This window comes from Bidens hawaiensis, unplaced genomic scaffold, assembly GCF_021521415.1.
Source record: "Bidens hawaiensis isolate Kalapana, Puna unplaced genomic scaffold, B.hawaiensis_p1.1 tig00005481_1, whole genome shotgun sequence".
NCBI lineage: Eukaryota > Viridiplantae > Streptophyta > Magnoliopsida > Asterales > Asteraceae > Bidens > Bidens hawaiensis.
In genome coordinates this window covers 134,961-158,951 of record NW_027491350.1, presented here as the reverse complement: position 1 = coordinate 158,951, position 23,991 = coordinate 134,961, and the positions used below count along the sequence as shown (strand labels likewise).

The 23,991-nt window shown below is 32.9% G+C and overlaps 1 protein-coding gene and 1 pseudogene across 2 annotated transcripts; one reads left to right on the top strand and one right to left on the bottom strand.

The window, feature by feature from the left end:
* Window positions 1-5,933: 5,933 nt before the first annotated feature.
* On the bottom strand, window positions 5,934-9,366 carry LOC143629844 (signal peptide peptidase-like; annotated as a pseudogene). Its single transcript, XR_013153036.1, has 11 exons — window positions 9,251-9,366; window positions 9,042-9,157; window positions 8,808-8,959; window positions 8,644-8,729; window positions 8,438-8,565; window positions 8,016-8,066; window positions 7,851-7,937; window positions 7,692-7,761; window positions 6,737-6,873; window positions 6,056-6,122; window positions 5,934-5,993 (listed from the first exon to the last, which is right to left on the bottom strand). The product of XR_013153036.1 is annotated as a signal peptide peptidase-like (transcript).
* A 10,455-nt stretch (window positions 9,367-19,821) lies between these two features.
* Window positions 19,822-22,982, top strand: LOC143629871 (protein CUP-SHAPED COTYLEDON 3-like). Its single transcript, XM_077099021.1, has 3 exons — window positions 19,822-20,056; window positions 21,797-22,074; window positions 22,428-22,982. Exons 1-3 carry the CDS (start codon window positions 19,822-19,824, stop codon window positions 22,956-22,958), a joined length of 1,044 nt encoding a protein of 347 aa, XP_076955136.1. The 3' UTR covers window positions 22,959-22,982.
* The last annotated feature ends 1,009 nt before the right edge of the window (window positions 22,983-23,991 follow it).

The window sequence follows — 23,991 nt, the reverse complement described above, 5'->3', positions numbered from 1 at the left end:
TCTCACGCATTTGACCCGAATTCACGGGTAAAGGTCTCACCAAACCCATATGGTTTTTTTTTTTTTTTTTTTTGCAGTATGGTCTTTATTGCTTCTATAATATATGATTGTTTATTGGATTACATCGAAACAGAAGGCAAGCGGGCAACAAGCTGCGCCGCTACCCTTTTTTTTTTTTGCAGTATGGTCTTTATGGCTTTTAAACGGGTTATAACATCTCATTATATTAAAAATTAATCTCATAAAATATTTGATATGAAAATCCTATAAAATAGGGATATACTAAAAACTAATATCCTATTTTATTTAAAAAAAAGATATTATTTATAATTAAGAAACAATTTTATAATAAAGAAAACAAACGGGTAATGGGTATCACCAAACCCAGATATCTTTTAAACCGGATTATAACATATCATTTATTTGTGAAACCATTTTATCATCAAACTTTAAGTATATTAATTATTAACTTTCTTACAATAAATAAAATTAAAATCCAAATATATATAAATAAATATTAAAAACGAATAATGAAAAACAACACTCGTAATACGGGAGATAAAACATACTGATAATAATATTAGAAAGCAACTTGGGTATGTGAAGGAGAAATCCTGCAAGTAATGTTTGTGTGTAATTTTTTAAATCGTATCGTAGTCTACGAAGCATCTAATTATTAACCCCACATGCCCACCACCGCTAACACCATAAATGAAGTCTCATCGACTCGTTGTTGTCTTCTTATTGTTTTCTAATTTAGGGGTTCTAATTAGCGGTAATTAAGCGTATTTCATTGAAAGTTTTTATGAAGTTTAAAAATAAGTATAAACGGAATTTATGATTGGGATGCTTTATAAGGTAATATCACACTCAAATATGCATACAAAATCCTTGACTATAAAAAATTATTGAGAGGTCATCATCACTTTAGAGGGTTGGTCAAAAGGTTTTTCTTATGGTTTCCTTGTGAAGGGTTCAAGGATCGAATCATGACTCATGTGAGCGCTATGAAATATGAGCAATACCATTGTAAAGGGATTTGAACTTGAGTAGTATGACAAGTGTTACGACCCTTTTGGAGAAACATTGTGTCACTACGACTGACACATTTTATAAAATATGAGAGAGAGGGCTGCACTATTCATTGACTAATAAAAAGAGACGTTCCCTAGCGGTCAATGGCCTTAAAAGTTTCGTTAAGTTATTGTAAAAGTACTAAAATACCCTTGGTATAAACAAAATTATAAAACTTTAAAACCAAATTATGGGACCCAGACTTTAAGGGGTTGTTTGGTTCATACATAATTTCGAATGAATCGTATTGTTTAAAGGAATTGAAATTGAAATGAATTTGAGTAAAGTTGTATTGTGTTTGGTTTATAAACTTGTAAATTGAACTAAAATTAAAATTATCAAATTTACTTTAGCTCATCAACTCCTTTCCCCACTTCCGCAACCCTAACCTCAGCATTGGTACCATTAAGGATGAATATGTTGAGAGAACAATGATTAAACTTAAATTAATCATTATTTAGATAATGATCTAGATGAAAGCGACTTATAACGTTACTTGTTCGTTATTAACGATTATATGTCACATGCATGGTCCTAAACACTTAATGAAATATCTTAAGTCATGACAAGTAAACATACATCAGATGATTTGATTATTGCTCAAGAATAGTATTCATATGAATATTAAGAACGACAACGCTACATCAAATGTTTATATACATCAGATAATGTTATGATCTTAAATAAATTAATAACTAAAAGAAAATTGCTTAAAACAAGACTGAAGAAAAATGAAATTTAAATTAAAATACCAAATTATTTTTTAAATATATTGCCAAATATTTTAATTTAAAGAGAAGGCAATGCAAAGATCATGCTATAGAAGAATAAAAACACATATTTTGTAAAAGGAAAATTAGAATTTAATAATTTAAATTATCAACTATTGATAATTGACAAATAACAGTCTTAGCTAGCAAAATTTTTGTTGAATGTTTAATCTTTTAACATATTTGTTGTCAATGATCTGTGACTAACATAATCCTAATGTCATTAGTTGCCAAACTTTTTTTAGCTGGAAAACTCAAACATCACCACCACCGCTGACACCCACCACATGAGCACTGCCACCACCACTTGAACACCGCCAACTAACCGATGGTGATTATAGGGTTCCAACGACCTCAATAATTGGGGGTTTTTATTAGAAAATGTTTCTAAAGATCCTATTCAAGGTTACAAAGAGGTTTGTAGGTCAGTAATGTTGAGTTTTCCGGCCAAAAATTTTTTCCGACGACTAACGGTTAGGATTTTGTTAGTCGCGAATCATTGGGGTCAAATATGTTAAAAGATGAGACCGTCAATCAGACATTTCATTAACTGAAACTATTATTTACCAATAATCAATAGCTGATATTATTTAAATCCAATTTTCTTTTACAAAAAGATATGACTTTTATAAAAATGGCAAATACAAAAAAACTAATGGCCATCATACAAAAGCATACGCACACCAAAATGGTCAAAATATATTTTGAAAATGACTTAGATTGATCTGGTAACATAATAATTAATTATGAAAAATGTGTTACAAAAACAGAAAAGACCAAACATTCACTTTCATAAACACTACAATTTAGACTAGGTAACCTAGGCGTCCACGGTCGATAGAGCGACCATGGAAGCGCCTGTAGGTTACTCCGGGTTTGTAATTGTGGTACCTCTAAATTTAAATTGAAGCCTTTGAGTATCATTTTCCTTACCCTTTTTTTATCAACCTGTTAGCTTTGGTCTTTGTATAACATTTCATTGATATTTAATTGACTTCTTCGCTATGTGTAACTAAAGCAAACTGAGGATTATGTATTGTATTAGTTTCAACTAATTTTGATATAAAAACCATGAAATTGCACTATTTAAAATGACATGAAATTTTTCAAGAGGCAAGGTCAAGATGGTCATTGATCAATGAAGAAATAAAACAAGAAAAAAAGGTGGATTACCAAGTCAAAATCCAAAACCATATAAAGGGGGCTTGAGTTAGAGGTGTACAAACAGATCGGTTCGGAACCGGTTAACCGAAAACCGAATCGAAGTGGTTCATTTCTAAAACCGGTTCTCAAACCAAACCAAGCCAAACCAAATCGCCGGTTCGTATAGCGGTTTGAGTATTTCATAATTAAATCGGGTTTTTTTTTGTCTTAAACCGGTTCCGAACCAATCCAGATCAGTTTGGCTACTTCTATGCTTAAACTGGTTTCTAAACCGAACCGGTTTGACCCAAGTCGGTTTGGAATATGCAAAAACCAAAACAGTTCGGTTTGAAAAAAAAAACAGTTTTGTACACCTCTAACTTGAGTAAACGTATTTAAATTTGGGCCTGAAACAATAAAATGACAAATATACCTGTTGTGGCCCTATTCATGTAAACCGATACATGCCCCCCCCCCCCCTCCCCGGCCTCATTGACACGGATAAGAGGCTGGGCGATTCGTATGAATATAAATGAGTCAAGCCACTTACAAGCTACACGAGATCTACTTGCTAAAACTCAAATCAAGCTAAACTTAAACAAGCTTTAGCCCGAGCTTGAGCATAAATAAATACTTGTTTAATAAATGAGCCCGAGGTCAAACTTTACTTATCGAGCTTGAGTTGACTCATGAACCTAAACGAACCTAGGGATGAGCAAACAGGTACCGCTACCAGTATTTTGGTACCGTCAGTATAGAATCGGTACCAAGTTTTAAGTTTCCGGTACTGGTATTTCCATAATTTTGCCTTTAGTACCGTTACCAAACATAGCATTTAGGTACCGGCACTGGCACCAGGATTTTGGAAAAGCCGAACCGGTATTTTTAGTACCGGTACCGGCTCATGCCTAAACAAGCCTATTATTTATATCTAAGATACGTTTATATAATAATAATTATTATTATATACAAAAACTATAATAAAATAACAAAATAATATATATTATGTTATATATATAAACCTTTTAATTGAAAGAATATATAAAAATAACTCAAATGCACACGAGTTGACTATCAAATAATAAACGAACCGAGCCGAGCAAAGCTCAAGTTTTAAAAAACTATTCATTGGTCGAGCTCGAGTTCTGAAAATAAAATTGGAATGAGCTGAGCTCAAGCTTAGTCAAACTCGGGCTCGGCTTGTTTACACGCATAGGTAGGGGTGTGCATAATTAAGTCCGACCGAAAAAACCCGATGAACCGTCCCGAAATAACCCGATCCCGACCCGACCCTAATTAAGGTGACCTAAAATCGGTCTTACAAATAACATCAAATTGGTTATCGGGTCGGGTCGGTCCTTTGCTCATGCATACGTGAAAAAACCCGAGGACCGATTTGGCTATTCCTAAAATAATGTATAGTGGGCCATAACCCTAAAAAAATATGTAGCCGCTGAACTAATAGTCTCTAATACATAAAAATCCAATTCAACCTTCTTCTCTCAAACTCACTGTTCGATCATTGCATCCAAATCAAGCTGCTGGTCTGGTTTTTGTGGATATCTTTTCTTCACCAAATCACCAGGTTTGCATTTAACTGCATATTTAACAATCACATATATTAAATACTCCAATAGATAAATACTCCATCAGTACATGCATATATAACTCACAAAAAAACTGCATATATAACAATCACCAGGTTTGCATGTAACTGCATATATAACAATCACAATTTAACCTTCTATCAAACTTAATAATTAAATACTTCAATAGAGGCTTTACCTGCACATAAAAAATTGACAGTAAGTTATGTAACAATCCATAGATACATATAACATATTATATGTTGCACGATCTGGTATATTTATTTATTTGATGTTATTCATATGTTTTCATAATGTTTTTGTTTGTTAATTAAACGTAGATGGAGTCAATGAATGTTGAGAACTTATCAAGTGACGAATCTCATGGAAGAGATAAGAGGAAGTCCCCGCCTGTTGTAGAAATAGAAATTGCAAAAAAGAAAAGTAAAACCACACGTTCCAATAAAACGGCAAGTTCCAACAACACGGGTGCTTCTAAAAAGACAGGAGTTTCTAAAAAGACCGGAGCTTCAAAAAAGCCTAGTGTTTGGGTTGATTTTGATAAGTTTCAGGACGAGGACGAGAAACGAAAAGCAAGATGCAAGCATTGATCAACTGAATTGGCAGCGGACCCAAGGTTAAATGGCACATCGGCGTTGCGTCGACATACCCTTAGACTTTATCATTGTGTTTTGTTAAGTTTATCATTGTGTTGCGTCGACATACGCTTAGAAGATGGTTGCGGATAACTATTGAATAAAATAAATGATTGTTCTTTTTTCTTTTCCATAGACTTTATAATTGTGTTTTGTTTGAAGTTTGTTATTGATCGTGTGTTCGTCTTTCAAATATTAAGTTATTAAGTTCAATTTCGATTAGATTATTTATGTTTTCATGTTATGTTTATATGATTGTATCAAAACATTGTGTGTTTGAGTGACGAATCGCAAGTTGTTAATCAAATATTCTAATAAACAACAATTATCAAACACGTTTTCATTAAGGCATTTCATCGAACATTTGGAGTGCATACTAAATCAAACAGTAGATTAAACCTATATTGATTGATCGATTCTAGTCCAAATTTGAGAAATCACTATGTAGTAATCAAGTAACAAGGAAGAATCAAAGACCAAATTAAACATAAGCTTAACAAATTTTACCTGATGAACAGTTGTCTGTTGTTTGTGTTTGCTTGAAGAGTATTTGCCCATGAATTGCATCCAGATTTCGTTGATGAATTGAATTAACCAACTCAATCCACCGGAATAACCACCCATAGATTAATCGTCTAGAAATATCAAAAGGAAGATATAATAAAATCCTTATAATTTATTTTAGCTGTATTTTTCTAAATCTTTCACTCTACTTTCTTGCTTGTTTTCTCATCTACATCACCACCACCACCAAACTCCAACAACTGTCAAAGGCCAAATCCGTTATATTAGAAAAACGTTTCTTTTTTTATAAACGCTTGCTTACCGGTTTGACCTCCCCGTTCCATAGCCAGGAACCCAATAACAGCTGGTACAATATACAACAGAGCAGGCTGAAACAAAACCCAACACTATTATTAGATTATATGGCCCAATATGAAACAAACACTACTCATTTTTGGCATAAAAGAAAATTGCAAAAATGGTCCCTATGGTTTGAGCGTATTGCATGTTTGGTCCCTACATTTTTAAAATTGCAAACCTAGACCATACACCTGTGAGAATGTTGCACGTTTAGTTCCCAGTTAGTTTTTTACAGAAAAGTGATGTGACGTGCCATTCATGTGTGGGCAATTGTGTCTTTTCAAATTTGGTACCTAATAAAATATTCTTTCAAACTGGAGAACTCCAAACGTCGACTTCATCACCTTCGATTTTGCACTGATAGATTTTAATGAAGTCGATGCTAGGAGTTCTAGAGTTTGAAAGAGTATTCTATTAGGGTTCCAAATTTGAAAACACATAATTACTTTCACATGAATGACACATGACATCACTTTCTCCATTAAAAACTAGCTGGGATTAACGTTGGGGACTAGCGTGAAACCCTCTCACAAATGTTTGGACTACGATTACAATTTTTAAAATCTATGGACTAGACTTGCAATATGATCAAACCGCATGGACCATTTGCTCAATTTTCTCTTTGCATAAATTACCAACCAACCTGTGCAGCTTGAAACCAGTTCATGACAACAATTGTAAGAACAACACCAACTGCATATCCAATGAAAGCACTTTTGAAGTAGTGGCTGTTTCTCCCTCTTGACACATCAAATCTCAGTGCCAATGCTACAAATATGCCTGATCACATGCATAAAAATATGTATTCAAATAAATAATATAATGAATATTAATAATAAACTGTATAATGCATGATTTAACAGCCAAACAAATGTTATAAATTAAAGCAGCCAAATATAGCCTCTAGTATGAATCAAGAAAACATGTGGAAGGAACATGAGTTTTATTTATACAACTTAATTTGTTTTAACAAATATTTAATTTTGCAGCAACTGCGTTTCCATAGTTTATAATTCTTTTATTATTGGTTTAAAGTAGCTATGATTATATGCCACTTTAAAATTTTTCTTTACTTAGAGCATGCTTGGGATTGAGTTTCAAACATGCTTATTGGCTTATTGGTGTTTGGCAATCACAAAAATATTTCTTATTTTATCTTTTTAAAAGGGTTAAAAAGCAGTTTTACAAAAGCCCCAAATCCTAGCTTTTCAAAATGGCTTTTTGAAAAAGCCAATAAGCCAAGCCAATAAGCATTTTTCAAACTCAATCCCAAACATGCTCTTAGAACAGTTTGTCCTAAATTAAATTTAAAACATAGACTTTCGTTGAGAACTGAGATTATCATATTAGAGTTTGATTAGTCTATAAAGAAAAACAAAATTCAATTCATAAAATAGGCGATTTTCAATTTTTAATCATTATATCTACTTTATATTCAATAAAATAAAATTGTTGCGATTAACTTATGCATAACTTAGTTCCGAAAGCCAATAAAAATATACTTTGAAAATAAAGAAAACTCTTTCAAAATCAGGAATTATTATAAATGCATCAAATGAATTATGAAGTACAACAAGGATATCTTAAACATGTCATACCCGGAATTACAATGTCACCAAGACCAAGCATAGAAAATGGGCGTCCAGCATCCCTTGTTGGGAATAGAAGCTGAAAAATAATTAAAAACATTTGTTAAAAAAACCAACCTTCAATCAGTAGCAAGAATGATCCAATTCAACCAAGACTCACATAACTACCTTTACAGGTGCATCAAATGATTTGGCGACACTGACCATTACTGGTGTAAAAAAGACCCAAAATATATCATAGAAAAACAATCCACCCTGCACATTTAGATCATGGAACAAGATAATAATTATTAATTACAACTCAATAGAGAAAGAAAAAGAAACTTTTATTACCAATAGAATGGCACCAGTTATGAATGAGCCAAGAGAAAGCATTTCAATTCCCTGCAAAATGTACAAAAAGTATAATATTATCTAGTACGACTTGATGGGGAAAGTGTTTATCATTTGCCTAAAATATAAATCAATATGACCTTAGTTTTACATTTCATCTTACGAAGAAGGCACATGGATACAAAATAATCATAAAGTACATAATTTCACATTTTCATGAATATTTAATTTGAGTTATGAAAACTCCAAATGGCATCCAGTGATATGGTTGCAATAAATAGGTTTCAGTTTGGTAATTAACGGTTCTTATGAAAAAAAGCATGACAAAATTAAGCAGCTTGTATTATGAACAGAAAATATATATATACCTATAAACTATTATATGTTTTTCTTCAAAAAAATAAAATGAGATAAGATCAAACCTGAATGCAGAATGCAAGTCCTAGAACATTGTTAGCCAGCCAATGCTTCCGTGAAACATACCACACACAGAAAAAAGTCCCAGGAATTGCTGCAACTACTTGAGACCTTGTGAGGTGGACATCCAAAGCTGTATAAAAACATATATAACCTTGTGAACTTATCGATAACATCATATCAAAGATTACAATGAATAAAGCATGCATACAGTGAAAATATGGGAAACGCCAATGAATAACATCTTCGTTCCACTTGGTAGGTAAAAACCGCCTAATTGCAGGTAAGAGTGTCGCCCTACAATGAAATATTAGCCCATATTTAGTAACTGACTTTCTTAGCATACTAAATAAATAGATATGCAAGAGAACATACGAAAGGGCAATGATTCCAAGGACAAAGAAATAGGCTGTGAGAACAGCATTGACCAGGTCTTTTGACAGAAACTTGAAGAGCAAGAACAAAGACAACAACATTGCACTGCCAACTAAAGGGAAACGCATGGCATGTCCTTTAGACATCGTCTCCTGTGGAATAAAAAAACCATATTTTACGCATAAAATGTGGTAATATACAGAAAGATATAAAACACCGTGGTTGTGTACTTACAGAAGGAGGTGTTGGCTTGACAGAACGATAACAACCAACAAAAACTGTAAGGCATGCGGTCAATATGACATTAATATTTGGATCAACTTTCAAAACTAGTGGTGCCAGAGTTAGACCTGTAACCCCCAAATGATAAAAAATAAATAACAATAATAATAATAATAATAATGATGATGATGATGTGATCTAGTTGGAAAAAGAATATAAACCTGCTGGAGCAATATTCGCAGCACGCTCACCACTCGTCATCGTTAAAGCTAAGCGATTCGGGTGAAAATACAAACAAACTCAAAAGTTTTGTTGCTAGCTACTTAAAAGCAGAATCTGCAACAGGCATTTTACACATGGTAAAAGAGACTATTTGCAAACAGTTATCCTTGTACCAATTGTTTAGAAGAATTATATGAAATTCTTTTAAAGCTTACTGTACACATTACACAATAACATTAAGATGAACAGTCAAGGTCTGTAAAAGAACACGAACAATGGCATGTTTGTGTTCATTTAACTCTAAACAAACACGAACACGAACACGAACACTTAATTGAACAAATATCTGTGTTCAAGTTCGTTCGTTTAAAAAATGAACATTTCGTGTTCGTTTATGTGTATTTGTTTAAAATCTAAAGGAACAGTTATCGAACATAAACGAACATAAGTGAGCAAAGATAAATGAACACAAATGAACATACATGAACAAACGTAAATGAACACAAACAAACAAATATAAAACCATTAAGTAGATGACTTATCCAGATAATATTACTATTTTCTATTAATATGTAAATGAACATAAATAAACGGACATAAACGAATATAAATAGACGAACATAAACGAACGAACAGAACACGTGTTCATGCTCGTTCGTTTAACTAAACGAACACCTCGTTGGATTATTAAATAAATGAACATAAACGGACTTCCCACCAAACACTTCACGAACACGCAGATTCATTTACAGGAACAGACAATATACACCAATTAATTCATACCTGTATTTATCTAATAAGCAAACAATTATACTTCCATAAAAAAAAACCTATTTTTTAGGGCGAAATTAGTCATTTTTTTGTGTAAATCAATAGCAAGTAATATTAAGTTCCTACAAATTAGAAACAGAAAAAGAGCTCTAACCGTAATTGGCCGTAACAGCAGAAACCAGACTAGAAGACAAGTGATAATGCGTCTGCGTTATGTCTTCATGCTTTGAACCTGCTCCAACTCATTAAATATAAATAAAATAAATAAATATTTTCATAATCGGACTCGAAATTTATTGGCAGGGTGATATCATAATTATTAATTTAATAATAATTTAAAAATATATATATATATATTACAACTATGATATAATTTTGCCACTAATAATAACAAGATTAATATGGATATGTAAGTAAAATAATTAGAAAGAGTAAAGAAATTTGATTCTAGAGATTGTTATTTACACAACCTATATTTAGTCATTTGTACATTTTACAATTTACACGTTAACGACTCTTCGTATTTACTCATTTATACGTGTGTGTATAAGTTAATAATAAACATAAGTATTAAATAACATTGAATTAGATTATAATAATAGTTAATTTAAACTTCATTGTTAAATTTTTAAAATAAATATTAAATAACATTGGAAAAAACATAAATATTAAATAACATTAAATGAAATTAATTACGATATTCAAGTTTTATTGTTAATAGAGTAAAGTGTCATTTTCGTACTTGTGATTTGCTAAATAATGCGAATTTAGTTCAAAAAATTTATTTTTTGCGTATGGATCGTCCATATTTTCCAATTCTTGCCAATAACATCCAAATCACTAACCCTGTTAGATTGAATCGTTAAGTCAGGAGTAGACATGTCTTTTCACTTTCTTTATTATATGAGTACAGTGGCAAAACCGTCTCTGAAGTTTGGTCACGTTTGCGAAATTCATCCAAAATTTTTTTCCCGCAATTAGACCCTTGATGTGTTCCCAACCGTTGTCAATTTCGTCCAAATTATTAATTCGATCTAAATTCAACGTTTGATCATTGATGTTACTGTCCTTTTACATGTTTGTTTACGCTATTATTATTATTATTATTATTATTATTATTATTATTATTACACTGAGTTAAACCCTTTATATGACTAAAAATAAAGAAAAATAAACAAACAAATACTATATTGGATTCAAGCATAGGAATTGTGAGATGTTATATGTGTCATCGAACAAACACAAAATAACAACAATAATGTACACTAACATGTAAAATGACAGCAACACCACTGAGTTAACGTTGAATTTAGACAGAACTAACAATTTGGACGAAATTGACAACGATTGGGAAAATTGAGGGTCTGATTGCGAAAAAAACTACTTTTTTACGAAATTCGCAAACGTGACCAAATCTCAGGGATGATTTCGGCACTTTACTCGTATAATAAAGAAATAGTGAAAAGACAATACTACCCCTGACTTAATGATTAAATTTAACGGGGTTAGTGATTTGCACGTAATTGGCATGAATTATAAAACATGGATAGTCCATATGCAAAAAATAAACTTTTTGGACTAAATTTGCATTGTCTGCCAAACCACAAAGACGAAAATGACACTTTACTTTTGTTCATATATAATGGGAGCATAATTAAATAAAAAAAAAGTATATTTATTTTTCTAGCATCTCTAATATATTTTTATAGTGGTTTTTTTCTACTCTCTAAACTCTTTTCTTTAAAGACAGTCACACACACATAGGCGAAACTTCATAGTGACTCGGGAATCCCTCTTTTTTTTTCTTTTCAGTAGTGTAAATTTACTCGTTTTCGTTCAAAGTCTTGTATCCAAATGTCAAACCTATTTTATGGTTCAACCATAAACCCGCTAAAATAACAATGTTCACAAAGAAATGGTTCATATGCTAAAAAAATGTCGTTAACCGGACCGCAAAATGCACCGATTAACGGTCAGTCTTGTCCGGGTTTCAATTTCAAAGCATAACTAGAGAGAGGGGCGAGGGTGGTGTTGGCGGTCGCAAAAAGGAGGGTAGGATATGGGGGGGGGGGTGTTGAGGACGTGAGGTGGTGGATTGTGGTGGAGGTGAGGTGACCTCCGAATTAGTTGTGAGTTTTTTTTAATAAAGTGGGTGTCTTAAAATAAAAATGTCAGTATAAATTACAAGAGTTTTACAAATTCTTGGACCAGCTTTACAAAAGGGAGCATACGTGGGTACAAATCCTTTAAAGTTTAGTACATTAATTTAGGTTTTCGTATAAGTATAATTTTGTTCCTGAAAATATTATGAAGTATTTTATCATCTCACTACGTACCAAATTATAAATGTTTCGAAAATATTCTTATAACACTTTGTCTGATAATGTATTTATAGGGCAATGAAATATATGTTCTTAAAAGCACGTTAGCTAATCAAGCATTATACATATAAGCTATTACGAACAAGTAATCAGAAAATCAAATTAAATTTTCAAGTTTCGGTAGTAACATATAACCTCGAAATAAGGGTTGTAACATTAAGCCATAACAAATGACGGTAACGTAAAGGTACCGACACAAATGTTGTTCAACCAACATCGACATCAATATTCTTGTGACATTCGTTAATTTCGGGTCTTGTTTGTATTCGTTTTTGTATTTGTTTATTATGTAAACCGATCCGATTTGTAAACCGAAGCTTATGTTATAATCAAAATAATGGGTTTATGTTACAATATTGTTTCACACTTGTTGTGTCTTGAAAACATCCTATTTTTATTTATTTATTTATTATTTATTTTTTTTTTTATTTTTTTTTTTTGTTTTGTGTTTTTGTCTTGATCCATTTTGCATGAAAACTCTTGTGTCTCACACCCATATTTGACCACCAACATTACCCTGTATATACACCACATTTCCTCTTCATTTTCCCTTGCTACAACTCAAAAAAAAACTCTCTCAAACATCAAAGATTCAAGGTTATCTTCTTAAGTGTTCTTGAAGGATTTTGGTCTTTCATCTTAATTAGTTTATGTAGCCTTATTAATACTTGTTTATGGTTGTGCAACATATATATAATATACACCCCTTGTTTACCTCTAGTAGTTACTTCTCCGATTCCGGTCGGTGAGGTTTCGGACCCCATAAGGCAAGGTTCATGGAGGACTTCGTGTCCTTGATATATATACATCTATATAACTTGTTCATACATATTAATCTTGCTTATTTTAGTTTGTTGGTCTTGTTTACAAGTTCCATGGTTATGGGTTTTTAAAAGTCTATGCTTCGGTTTAACCGTAAATAGCTCTAAACCGTAAACCGAACTTTGTTACTAGTTTTGTTTGTTTAAACATACTTAGTGTTAGATCTAAGTTTCTAAAATCATTTTTACAAATTCTATGGTTATGGGTTTGTAGAATCTTACCTCGGTCTTAACCCGAAACACGATCCGAACCGAAAACCGAACTTTTGTTTAAAGACTTTATTGTTAACTTTTGGTATTTTTTTATTTGTACATTATTATACAAGTTCTTTAGTGTTTGGACATGTGGAAACCATCTATGAACTTGTTGTGAGATGGAAACCGAACCAAACCGATTCTTGTTCGCTTAATACACACAAGTGTGTTTTTTTAGCCATCAAGACTTGTATATTTCTTTAAAAATAGTTACAAATTGATTTTAAATATTTTCTTAAGTACTTGGAAATGTTTGATCCAACTTGATCTCATAACAAAGTTTGGACCGACAAAACCGAACACTCGTTTAATGTGCGTTGTTAGTTCTAAAACAATGGAACTACATACTTGGTTAAGTCTTATTAAATTTTATTGAGTTATCTCATAACATTCAATATTTTGGAAAGTTGACTTTGGGTTTGACCAATTATTAAGACCCAAACCGACAACCCGAACACTCGATAAAAAAAAACCCGTTTTAGTATCTTTATTCCAAAGGGATTTGCATTCTTGCATTTTACCCACCTTATTACTTAACATAGGTTGAGTAAATATTAAGGTTAGATACTTTAACCCGGTTTCGAGCAAACTTACATTTTTAAAGGGTTATTATTATAAATTCTTAAATAGTCACATTTTAAACCTTAAACTTTAATTATTTACATTTCTCAACATTTATTTTATTTAAAGACCTTTAAGACAACCTTTCTAAATTCAATACTTCTTTTCTTTTTAGGCATTGTGCGTTAAACTCGTCGTTCCGACAAATCTCCAAATTATCATCTTTCAAGTTTACCACTTAAAGGTGAGTACTTCATACCCCATTTTCCATCTTTTATTTTGGGGGTGACATTTCATACTTATTCAACAAAATGCTTTATATTTGAATCATAAACCACAAACGTAGTTGTATACTTTACCTAAATAATTGCTCGATTTGGTGTTCTATGCTTATATGCCTATATGTTTATCGATTTTGGTTGGTGGAACTATAAAATCCTAGACTATTTGGCATCCCCTTATAGCAAGGTGTCGTTAACGTAATGCAATTAACGATAACTATAAAATCCTAGACTATTTGGCATCCCCTTATAGCTAGCTGTCGCTAATGTGTTTAGCGATATCTATTTATCCAAATTACCACTTTTATTTATCGTTTCGTATGCAAGTTTTGTGGCTATCTTTATTATATACTAATATGATTAAACTTATGAATTGCTCACCGACTTTTGTGTTGACAAACTTTATTTTATGAAATGTTGCAGGTTTGCATCTTGGTTGATTTATGATTGTGAAGAAAACGACATCAAAGACCTTAGGATATTAGTAAAAATGAACAATATCAATTTTCCATATTTTGTGATATCTTGTTTATGGTTATTTTATGGATAATTGTTATGTAAAAATGAACAACATCAAAGACCTTAGGATATGAGTTTTGGTGGATAAAAACACACTTGTGTGTCTTAAGTGAGTGAACTCGGTTTAGTTCGGTTTTTGGTTCGGTCCTTGACTCGGAATAAGACCGAGGATGGTTACCACATACCCAATTACCATGGAACTTGTAAAATAACTTATAAATAATAATACTCAAGTTTTACATTCAAAAAGTTAACAATAAAGCTTTTAAACAAAAGTTCGGTTTTTGGTTCGGTCCTTGACTCGGAATAAGACCGAGGATGGTTACCACATACCCAATTACCATGGAACTTGTAAAATAACTTATAAATAATCATACTCAAGTTTTACATTCAAAAAGTTAACAATAATGCTTTTAAACAAAAGTTCGGTTTTTGGTTCGGTTCTCAACTCGGGATGAAACCGAGGCTAGTCACCACATACCCAATACCATGGAACTTAACAAATATGAAAAATAAACTAAAATATGTAGAATTTAGGCAAGTATAACAAGTTATATGGTTAGATTTGTTAAATATATAAACAAGGACTACAAAGTCCTCCATGTAACCTTGCCTTACTAGTCCGACATTTCAACCGGCCGAGACCGGAGAAATGAAAGACCGAAGGTAAACAAGGAGTGTATATTATATATATGTTGTAACATCAAGCTTTAAGTATTGAGGTGTTAGTTAAAATGAAAGATTAACTTATGAAGAACAACCTTAGAATTCAAGAATTTGAGAGAGAAATGAAGAAATGAGCAAGCACAAATGAAGAAGATGGGTGTGTATATATAGGGTAAGTTGAATGGGTCTTTCATAAAGGGTGTTTCATGAAAATGGGTTGGTTATAGACCCAAGAAAGCACAAACTACAAACGGGTCTTTCAAGACTCCATTTTGGTAGTTTTAGTCCCTGGAGTTCGTTTTGAGCGTTTTCGGGGAATTTTAAGAACCGAAAAGGGTGTTTTTTTATCAACAACTATAAAACAAATATTTAACATACAATTCATCATTTTGATAATATCGAAAGGTTCGGGATACAAAACGGGTCGGGTTTACATTAAGAATACAAGTATAAAATAACCCGAAATTGACAAATGTCACATAACGGGCCGGCTCTGTGTGTAGTCGTAATTAATGTAGTGTTGGCATATCAATGTAGTGCATGCATATCTAATGTAGTGTAGACAAAACTAATTTTATGTAGATAAAACTAACACAGTGTAGGCAAAACTAATGTAGGGTATACATATCTAATGTTGTGTAGATACACTTTCAAATGGTTGTATAGTCATAACTAACGTGGTGTAGACATATCTAATGTAGCATAGACCTGAAAAAATGTAGTATAGAAACACTTTCAAATGTTGTGTAGTTATAACTAATGTAGTATCTAATATAGTGTAGATAAAACTAATGTTGTAAATAAATCAGTTTGTTTATATAATAAAGTGTTGGCAAAACAAATAAAAATAAGCTTACTTCGATACATTTTAAGTATTATGTAAATAAATCCGTAATATACAATGCAATATTGCAAAGTTTATGTTTTTATGAACAAATTCTAAAAACAAATAAGCAACTTAAACAACCATAAAAAAGATTATAACTTTAATAAAAAAATAAAATAGTATTAACTTTCTAATGAGCATTAAATGGGTATAAAAGTAACCATTTAAAGCATTAAAATCTGATTTAATGAGACATACACCACAAATGACGTATCTAACATTTTTTTAAAATTATATGTCATAAATATGTGTTTTTAATTATAAATTTGTCATTTATAATATAGACCATTGATTAAACACAATAAATAGTTCAGATTCATTTCTCGCACTTCTCGCTATAATATTACTTCTCCCATGATCCTTCCCCTACACACACACACACAACTCAACGAGCGAGTGCATGGCTGTAGTGTGTCACTTCTAACTCCGTAAAACTTGATACACATATCCATGTGTTTATAAAGAGTAAACAACTTTGTAAAAGGTTGAACGTATTCACGTTACAAAAATATTAGATGTATTCGCCATGTCAACTTTATAAGAAGGTGCATTAATAAAAATTCAGAGGTATTTTCTTGTTTTCAATTTATTTAATTTATGTTAACAATTAACTCTTTAAAATTGTTTTCGTCTCCAGCTCAAAATTTTTTAGCGCGTCTCAGAGACGGTCGTGTTCCCATTAACCCCGTAATGTCATGTTATTTTTCCCGATTTCAAGTATAATGTGCCTGCGGCAGAGTAGCAAAATGGGTACTATACCCGATTTCAAGTTACCGTGCCCCTCTCCGCCTTACAAATTACCTTTGTAGCATACGTACGCGCCTCTCTAGTCTTTTCTAGCATACAACAGTATATTTTATATAAGGGAAAATTCCCAAAATAAGCATTTATGAAAACAAATTTCAAGGTTTATGTATCCTTTGCAAGAAATTCCAGAATTAGGTATTATAAACTAGTCGTGACGATTAGTTTGTAGAACTAATTAGAACTTGCCACATGTCCATAAACTAATCGTAACGAGCACGTTTACAAATTATTTACTTGTTACGACTAAATAAGTTTCATGCCTCGTAATCAACAACCATGAGTAATTCATAAGTCCTTTAGTCGCGACGAGTAGATTATAAGGTTAAACTAGTCGTGACGAGTTAACTACTAATAAACTACTCGTGTAGGGAATGTACACCGGGTAAAGTAGTCATCACGACCAAATGACTTATGAATTACTCGTGAACGTTGATTACGAGGCATGAAACTTATTTAGTCGTGACGAGTAAATGATTAGTGAGCCTGCTCGTTACGGTTAGTTTAAGAACATACGATAAATTTAATTGGTCTACAAATTACACGTCATGACTAATTTATAATACCTATTTTTAAAATTTTTTACAAATTGTATCTAAAATTGGAAATTTGTTTTTATAAATGCTTATTTGGGGAATTTTCCCTTTATATAATAACTAGGAAGATTCCCGACGCGTTGCGCCGGGTTGATGTTATTGGCAGTTGTACTCGTACAACTTATCAAAACGTAATGAGCCTGTGAGTCGAGGTGAATTCGATCGGTGTTGGGTTACGAAACCAGTAATAACCCCGCCCTCGCCCCCACCCCCAAATATATAATAATAAATTTGTTAACGCAATATACAACAAATTAACATAACAAAATACGCGTTGCAGCTACGAACTAATGACACTGTGGTTGGTATCTAGTTACGGCTCAAAAAATAAAGCAAACCATAAATTCGTTCGCACCCAAATACAACAGTTTAACATATTTAAAATATAAAAAAATGTGGCGAACAAAAAAACACGTGTGCTTAGTTGCGAATTGATACGAATTCGTAGATTCTGGAATCGTGGACAAAAAAAGTGATAAAAAAACCTGTACGTTGCGTTTGTGAACTAACACGGATTTAGTCGGAATCGACGTTGTCGGCACTAAATCGTACACAGAAAATCATGTGCTGTGGTGAATCGACACGAGTTCGGTTGGTATCAGGTTACGACACCGAAATTAAAGCAATGACCAAAAATGTATGTGCGTTGTGTCATGACCTGACACAAATTCGTACAGAATTGATGGACACAAAAAACTCGCGGGAAAAACAACCTTAGGTATCGACTGCGAGCTGATACGAATTTGGCCGAAATCACTTGACGGTATCAATGGTAAAAAAAACTGTATTTTACGACAGCAAACCGACGCGAATTTAAAATCAAAAAACAAATAAAAAACAAATAAAAAGGTCGAATAACCACGTGGGACAACGTTTACGTCGCCAAACTTCTTAATTATTATATATAATAATAATAATAATGATTTATAATTACAAAATATTTAGGTGGCCTGAGTAGGGTTAGGTACTGTGGCCAAAGAAAAAGCCTAAAAGCCTATCTTCTGATTCTGAAGCCCCTACTTCTGATACCTCTTTAATTTCTTTCTTTCTCCCACACGCACGCATAAATTCTCATCTTTATTTTATTTAATTTAATTGCTCATTTGTCACCCTTACATACGTCATCACTCATCATATATGGTTCTATTAACAATTTAAAACGTATTTTCGTTTTCTTAACTAAAATCTTTCTAACCTCAAATTTGGCCGTAGAAAAAATAAAATGGATCTGTACAGTTACTTCACTTTTGAAGAGGGTAACTGTATAACAATATATCACTTGATTATAGGTTAACAACCGCTATATTACGGAACGAAAAGATAAAAATAAACAAGAGCAAAACCTTAGCAAGAAGCCAAGGAAAGACGAGTACAAGGAGACCAAATTAAATAACGAGTCTATTGTTTTTTTTATAAGGAAGACTATCATAAATGTAGAGACATCTTTAACTTTAATCTTGAACACTTTATCAATTCTCTTCCACCATAATCTACAACAAATTGTCTTGAATATATCCGATAATTTCTTATGTTCTTTTGAAGATTAATTGTGTTTTACCGTAATCTAACACTTATTTTATTGAACTGAGTTAGGAGGAAATGAGAATCTTGATCCAAACATAGAGTTGTCATCGTTAAATATTATTAGATAGAATTTTCAAATATAAATATAGTAGAATGAATAAGTAAAAACAGTATGTGTGTAAACAAATTTATTTGTGGTCTAGTGGTTGGAGGCTTTGGTTCTCAAATAGAGACCCAAGTGCGACCCCTACTTGTTTTACTTTGGATGGATAGTGTTAAAAGAAAGATTTAAGCTTAATATAATCTGATCAGAGTTAAGAAAGAGACTCTTTAAATTTGGAGAGCTTCGACGTCGAAATATAGCAAAGTTATTTAGGATTGATTGACACACCCACTTGTCACTCTTTTGTTTGTGTATTTTTGTCCTTTTTCATCAGGTGGAGTTGATTTATTAATACCCTCCCAAATTCCCTTTATATTTCAGAAGCTCAACACACACACACACATGATGATTGGGATAGAAGATATTCTTTGTGAGCTTGGTGGCACTGGCTGCGGCGGTGGATTAACAGACGCCGATGACAATGCCGGTGGCTTGCCACCAGGGTTTAGGTTTCATCCGACTGATGAAGAGCTTGTCACCTTCTATCTTGCTTCCAAAGTCTTCAATTCTAGTACCTTTTGTGGCATTCACATTGCTGAAGTTGATCTTAATCGCTGTGAGCCATGGGAGTTACCAGGTACATATACATATACAATCCTCTAAATGTTACTCTTTAATTAGTATAAGTATTAAGAATAGTGAAGTTGTTAACTTAAAACAATCTATACATGTTACATTTGAGAAAAATAAAATAAAAAGGTACTTAATACAATGAAGTCTTTAATTTATGAAGTCAAATGGTTATTGTAGGTAACACATTACTATTTTTGGGTCATGATCGATTATTTGAAAACTGAAAACCTTATTTTATCCCTTAGTCGATAACAATTTTTCGATATTTATATGTGGTGATATGATCCAAACTGAAAATTTAAACATCAAGTTATAAGATATCCGGGTACCAAAAAGACGCAACCTTGCTACGGAAAAAGATTCTGAGTCCGCTACTGTACTCGACACGCTCAAACAATGGTGAAGGTTGCTTAGGGCCCGGGTGGCCCCGGCCCCATATGTTTTTTCACGCAGTATTGTAAATTTACCTGTTTTCGTCCAAAATTTTTTATATGCAGTGTAAAATTTAGCCTTTTCCGGCCGAAATTTTTTATAAGTAGTGTAAAATGTAGCCATTTTTGGCCGAATACGTTATGTAAATTTAGCCGTTTTCAGCCAAAAAATTGATCACGGCCCCCTTCGTTTGCGAAATTTGGTATATTTTTTGAGTCCGGCCCCCGGTGTCTTAGTCCAAGCTTCATCACTGTGCTCAAACACGCATTTTCACCCGCTGACTAACATATTCACATATGCATAAAGAGTTGTAACGTACAAGTAATAAATGCATGCATGTCTATCAAACAACTAGGTAAACAAATGACCCTCTGACATCTTTTTAGGCCCATAATTTACCCCCACGGTTAATTATTTGCTAGAACTTGCTTCCAGATTTATAATAATCTTTTTTGGCTCAGAAAATCTATCTAAATTCATTTTCTGACAATCTTTTTCTATACTTACACTAATGAGGACCTGATGTACTCCTCTGATCCCTGCTTTACCCCTTATACCTTATGCAAATAGAGTTGTAAACAAGTACCATGCATTCATGAGCCTTTAAAAACGAAAAGTGCATTGATTGTTGAATAATTGTAGTACGGTACAAATCAATAATGCAACTGAACTAAGTTTCTCACGTACGTACAACTATATATGCCTAAAGCACAACCATATTAATAGCCTCCTAGCGTAAATTGATTTCTATCATTGTATGCATTTTTATTTATTTTTATACTAAAGAAAATAAAATAAAGAAAGAAAGATGGGTTGTATATACTTCTATCCCCTTTGGACATTGCTTGTACTACGTGCAGATAAAGTAGTACTAAGCTTTATCGAGCACAACTATCTATGTGCGATACGAGTTGAGTTGTTCGAGTTAGTTTCTATGTCACTCCCTTTAGCTGAATGGGTTTTATTACGGTCATGCAGAATAGGTTCACGACTTTACGGTTGACTTGTTTAACCAATTTGATTTTTTCTTTATTTATAAATTAAATTGTTTTGGCTATCTTATGGTAAAATTTAAAAAGTAAAGAAATTAACGTATGATTTTATAATTGAAACACCATTCTTTCATACAAATTTGTACTTTTTTTTTCTTTGAAAATGCACACTAACTTATTAATATGTGAAAAAATAAAGAGAAGTAAAAAAAATTTCAAGTCAAAACGGGTTATGTCTGAATCAGCCCGTGTTTATACGTGTCATGTTCGAGTTTATGTAAACTGCTATAACGCTAAGCAATTACCATACGGTTGTGCAGAAGTTGCAAAGATGGGAGAAAGAGAGTGGTATTTTTATAGCTTGAGGGATAGAAAATACCCGACCGGTTTAAGGACGAACCGTGCCACAGGGTCGGGTTACTGGAAAGCCACAGGCAAGGACCGGGAGGTTTACAGTAGCGGGTCGGGTCGGACCCTTTTGGGTATGAAAAAGACCCTAGTTTTCTACAAGGGCCGGGCCCCACATGGGGAAAAAACCAAATGGGTTATGCACGAGTACCGGCTTGATGGAGATTTTTCTTATCGACACACGTGTAAGGTACAACCACTTTATGCTCTTGACAGTTTATATAGTACAACCTTTATATGCATTCACTTTGTCGTTTTCTTTAGGTTGACTTTTTCCTATCCAACTTGATTGACTTTTTGATTGGACTAATTTGTCATTTCATTATTTTCCCATTTGGAATTCCAATGTCATTGTCTTGCTGACTGTATATTTTTTTTTATTTGTTTAAAATTTAGGAGGATATTCCTTTTAGTGTATGTATAGGTGAGGTTAGTTTTTATTTATATATAACTATTTTATTTTTGGTATACTTGCTATTTAGCATAATTTTCTTGTTAATATCACTGCAAGTTTTAATACATATGGTACAAATGATTTTGCAGGATGAATGGGTGATTTGTAGAATATTTCACAAACTAGGCGAAAAGAAATCTAATGGTCATATTAAACACCACCAGACAACACTAGAACCATCACCCTCTATTGAAATTACCAAAAAGCCCTTTACAACACCTATGATGTACCACCATAATCCACCACCACCACTTGAAAGCACACTTTTATTTGGTGAAAACCATCAAGATCAAGACCTCAAATCACTTATAAACCTACCAACATTCCCTAACCCAACCATGGTTAAACCCTTAGCCCCCCAAAATCAGACCCCTATGCAAGGTGTTAAACAATGCAAAACTGAGGCTCAATTTAGCGTTCCACAACTTGACAATGCTAACGTGCACAGGTGGGGGGCGAATTATACAATCTATACTCCATTGTTCACTTTTGAGCAACCGGACATTGGTGAAATGGAACATTTCTTCAACACTAGCGGAAATGGTACAAGTGATCGTAGCAATGAGGCGGTACCGTTTGATAGGGTTGGGTTTAATCAGTCCTTGCTACCGACTATATGATCGGATAGCGAATGTGTTGAACATGAATATATGCATCATCTATATGTTAGGGTTATTGTTTACTGTTGGATATGTAAATAAAATTATAAATGTTATGACTTAATTATCAACCAATTATAACATTTATAGCATGCTTATTTGTTGAAGTTTAGATTTTTATTTTATTTTATTTTATATCCTTTGATGGAAAAGAATCAAAAGTGAAATTAAAAAGAAGGCTGAGTTGTGAATTTGTTATTTAATGAGAGGTGTGTCTTGGAAGAAAAGTGGAGATTTGAGTCCGAGACATTCGAATCCGATTTCAACTTGGTTTTACCGTGTAATGGATCATGGGACGGCAAGTTTTCTCTAGAACTAAAGACAGTGGAATTAGGCTATCCAGCGTTGTTTGCTTCGCAAACATACAATCACATTTTATCACTTAGTTATCCCCGATAGACAACTTCATTCGTTTGTCCTTAAAAAAAAAATAATGAGAGGTGTGGGATGATGGATTGGATTTAAATTGAAAGTGATTTGACTATAGATTGGAAGGTCAACTCAGCTTCATAATGACGTATGTGTGGGCCCCAAAAGGAAAGTTTAGTTTCTTCTGTGATCAATAAATATACATCTGAAAACATGGATTTATTTGAATATTTGGATGAATATTTCTTTCTTTTTTTTAACTTCCAACAAACATATAAGCCTAGGTACTTTGTATGGGGGGATCCATTGACAAAAGGCCACCACCAGCTGGCCCAATCTAGCCGTACGGAGTCCTTAAGCGCCTCCAAGTTATCTCTAGTTCCTAGGAAAACCCACGGCCCGAATGCCCACTGGTGGTAAAACCCGGATGCTCTCAGGATCGAACTGAAAATCACAAAGATCTCAGTCTTCCTTCATTGAGCCACCAATATCCCTCCAAAGTGTTGTAACTGAGAATTGAACTTGAGTCTTCATTGAGAAATCCAAACTCCCTACCACTACACCAGGATGGATTTTGATAAAATTGAAGTATGAATGTTGGGTTTTGTGGTGTCTTTTCATGTGT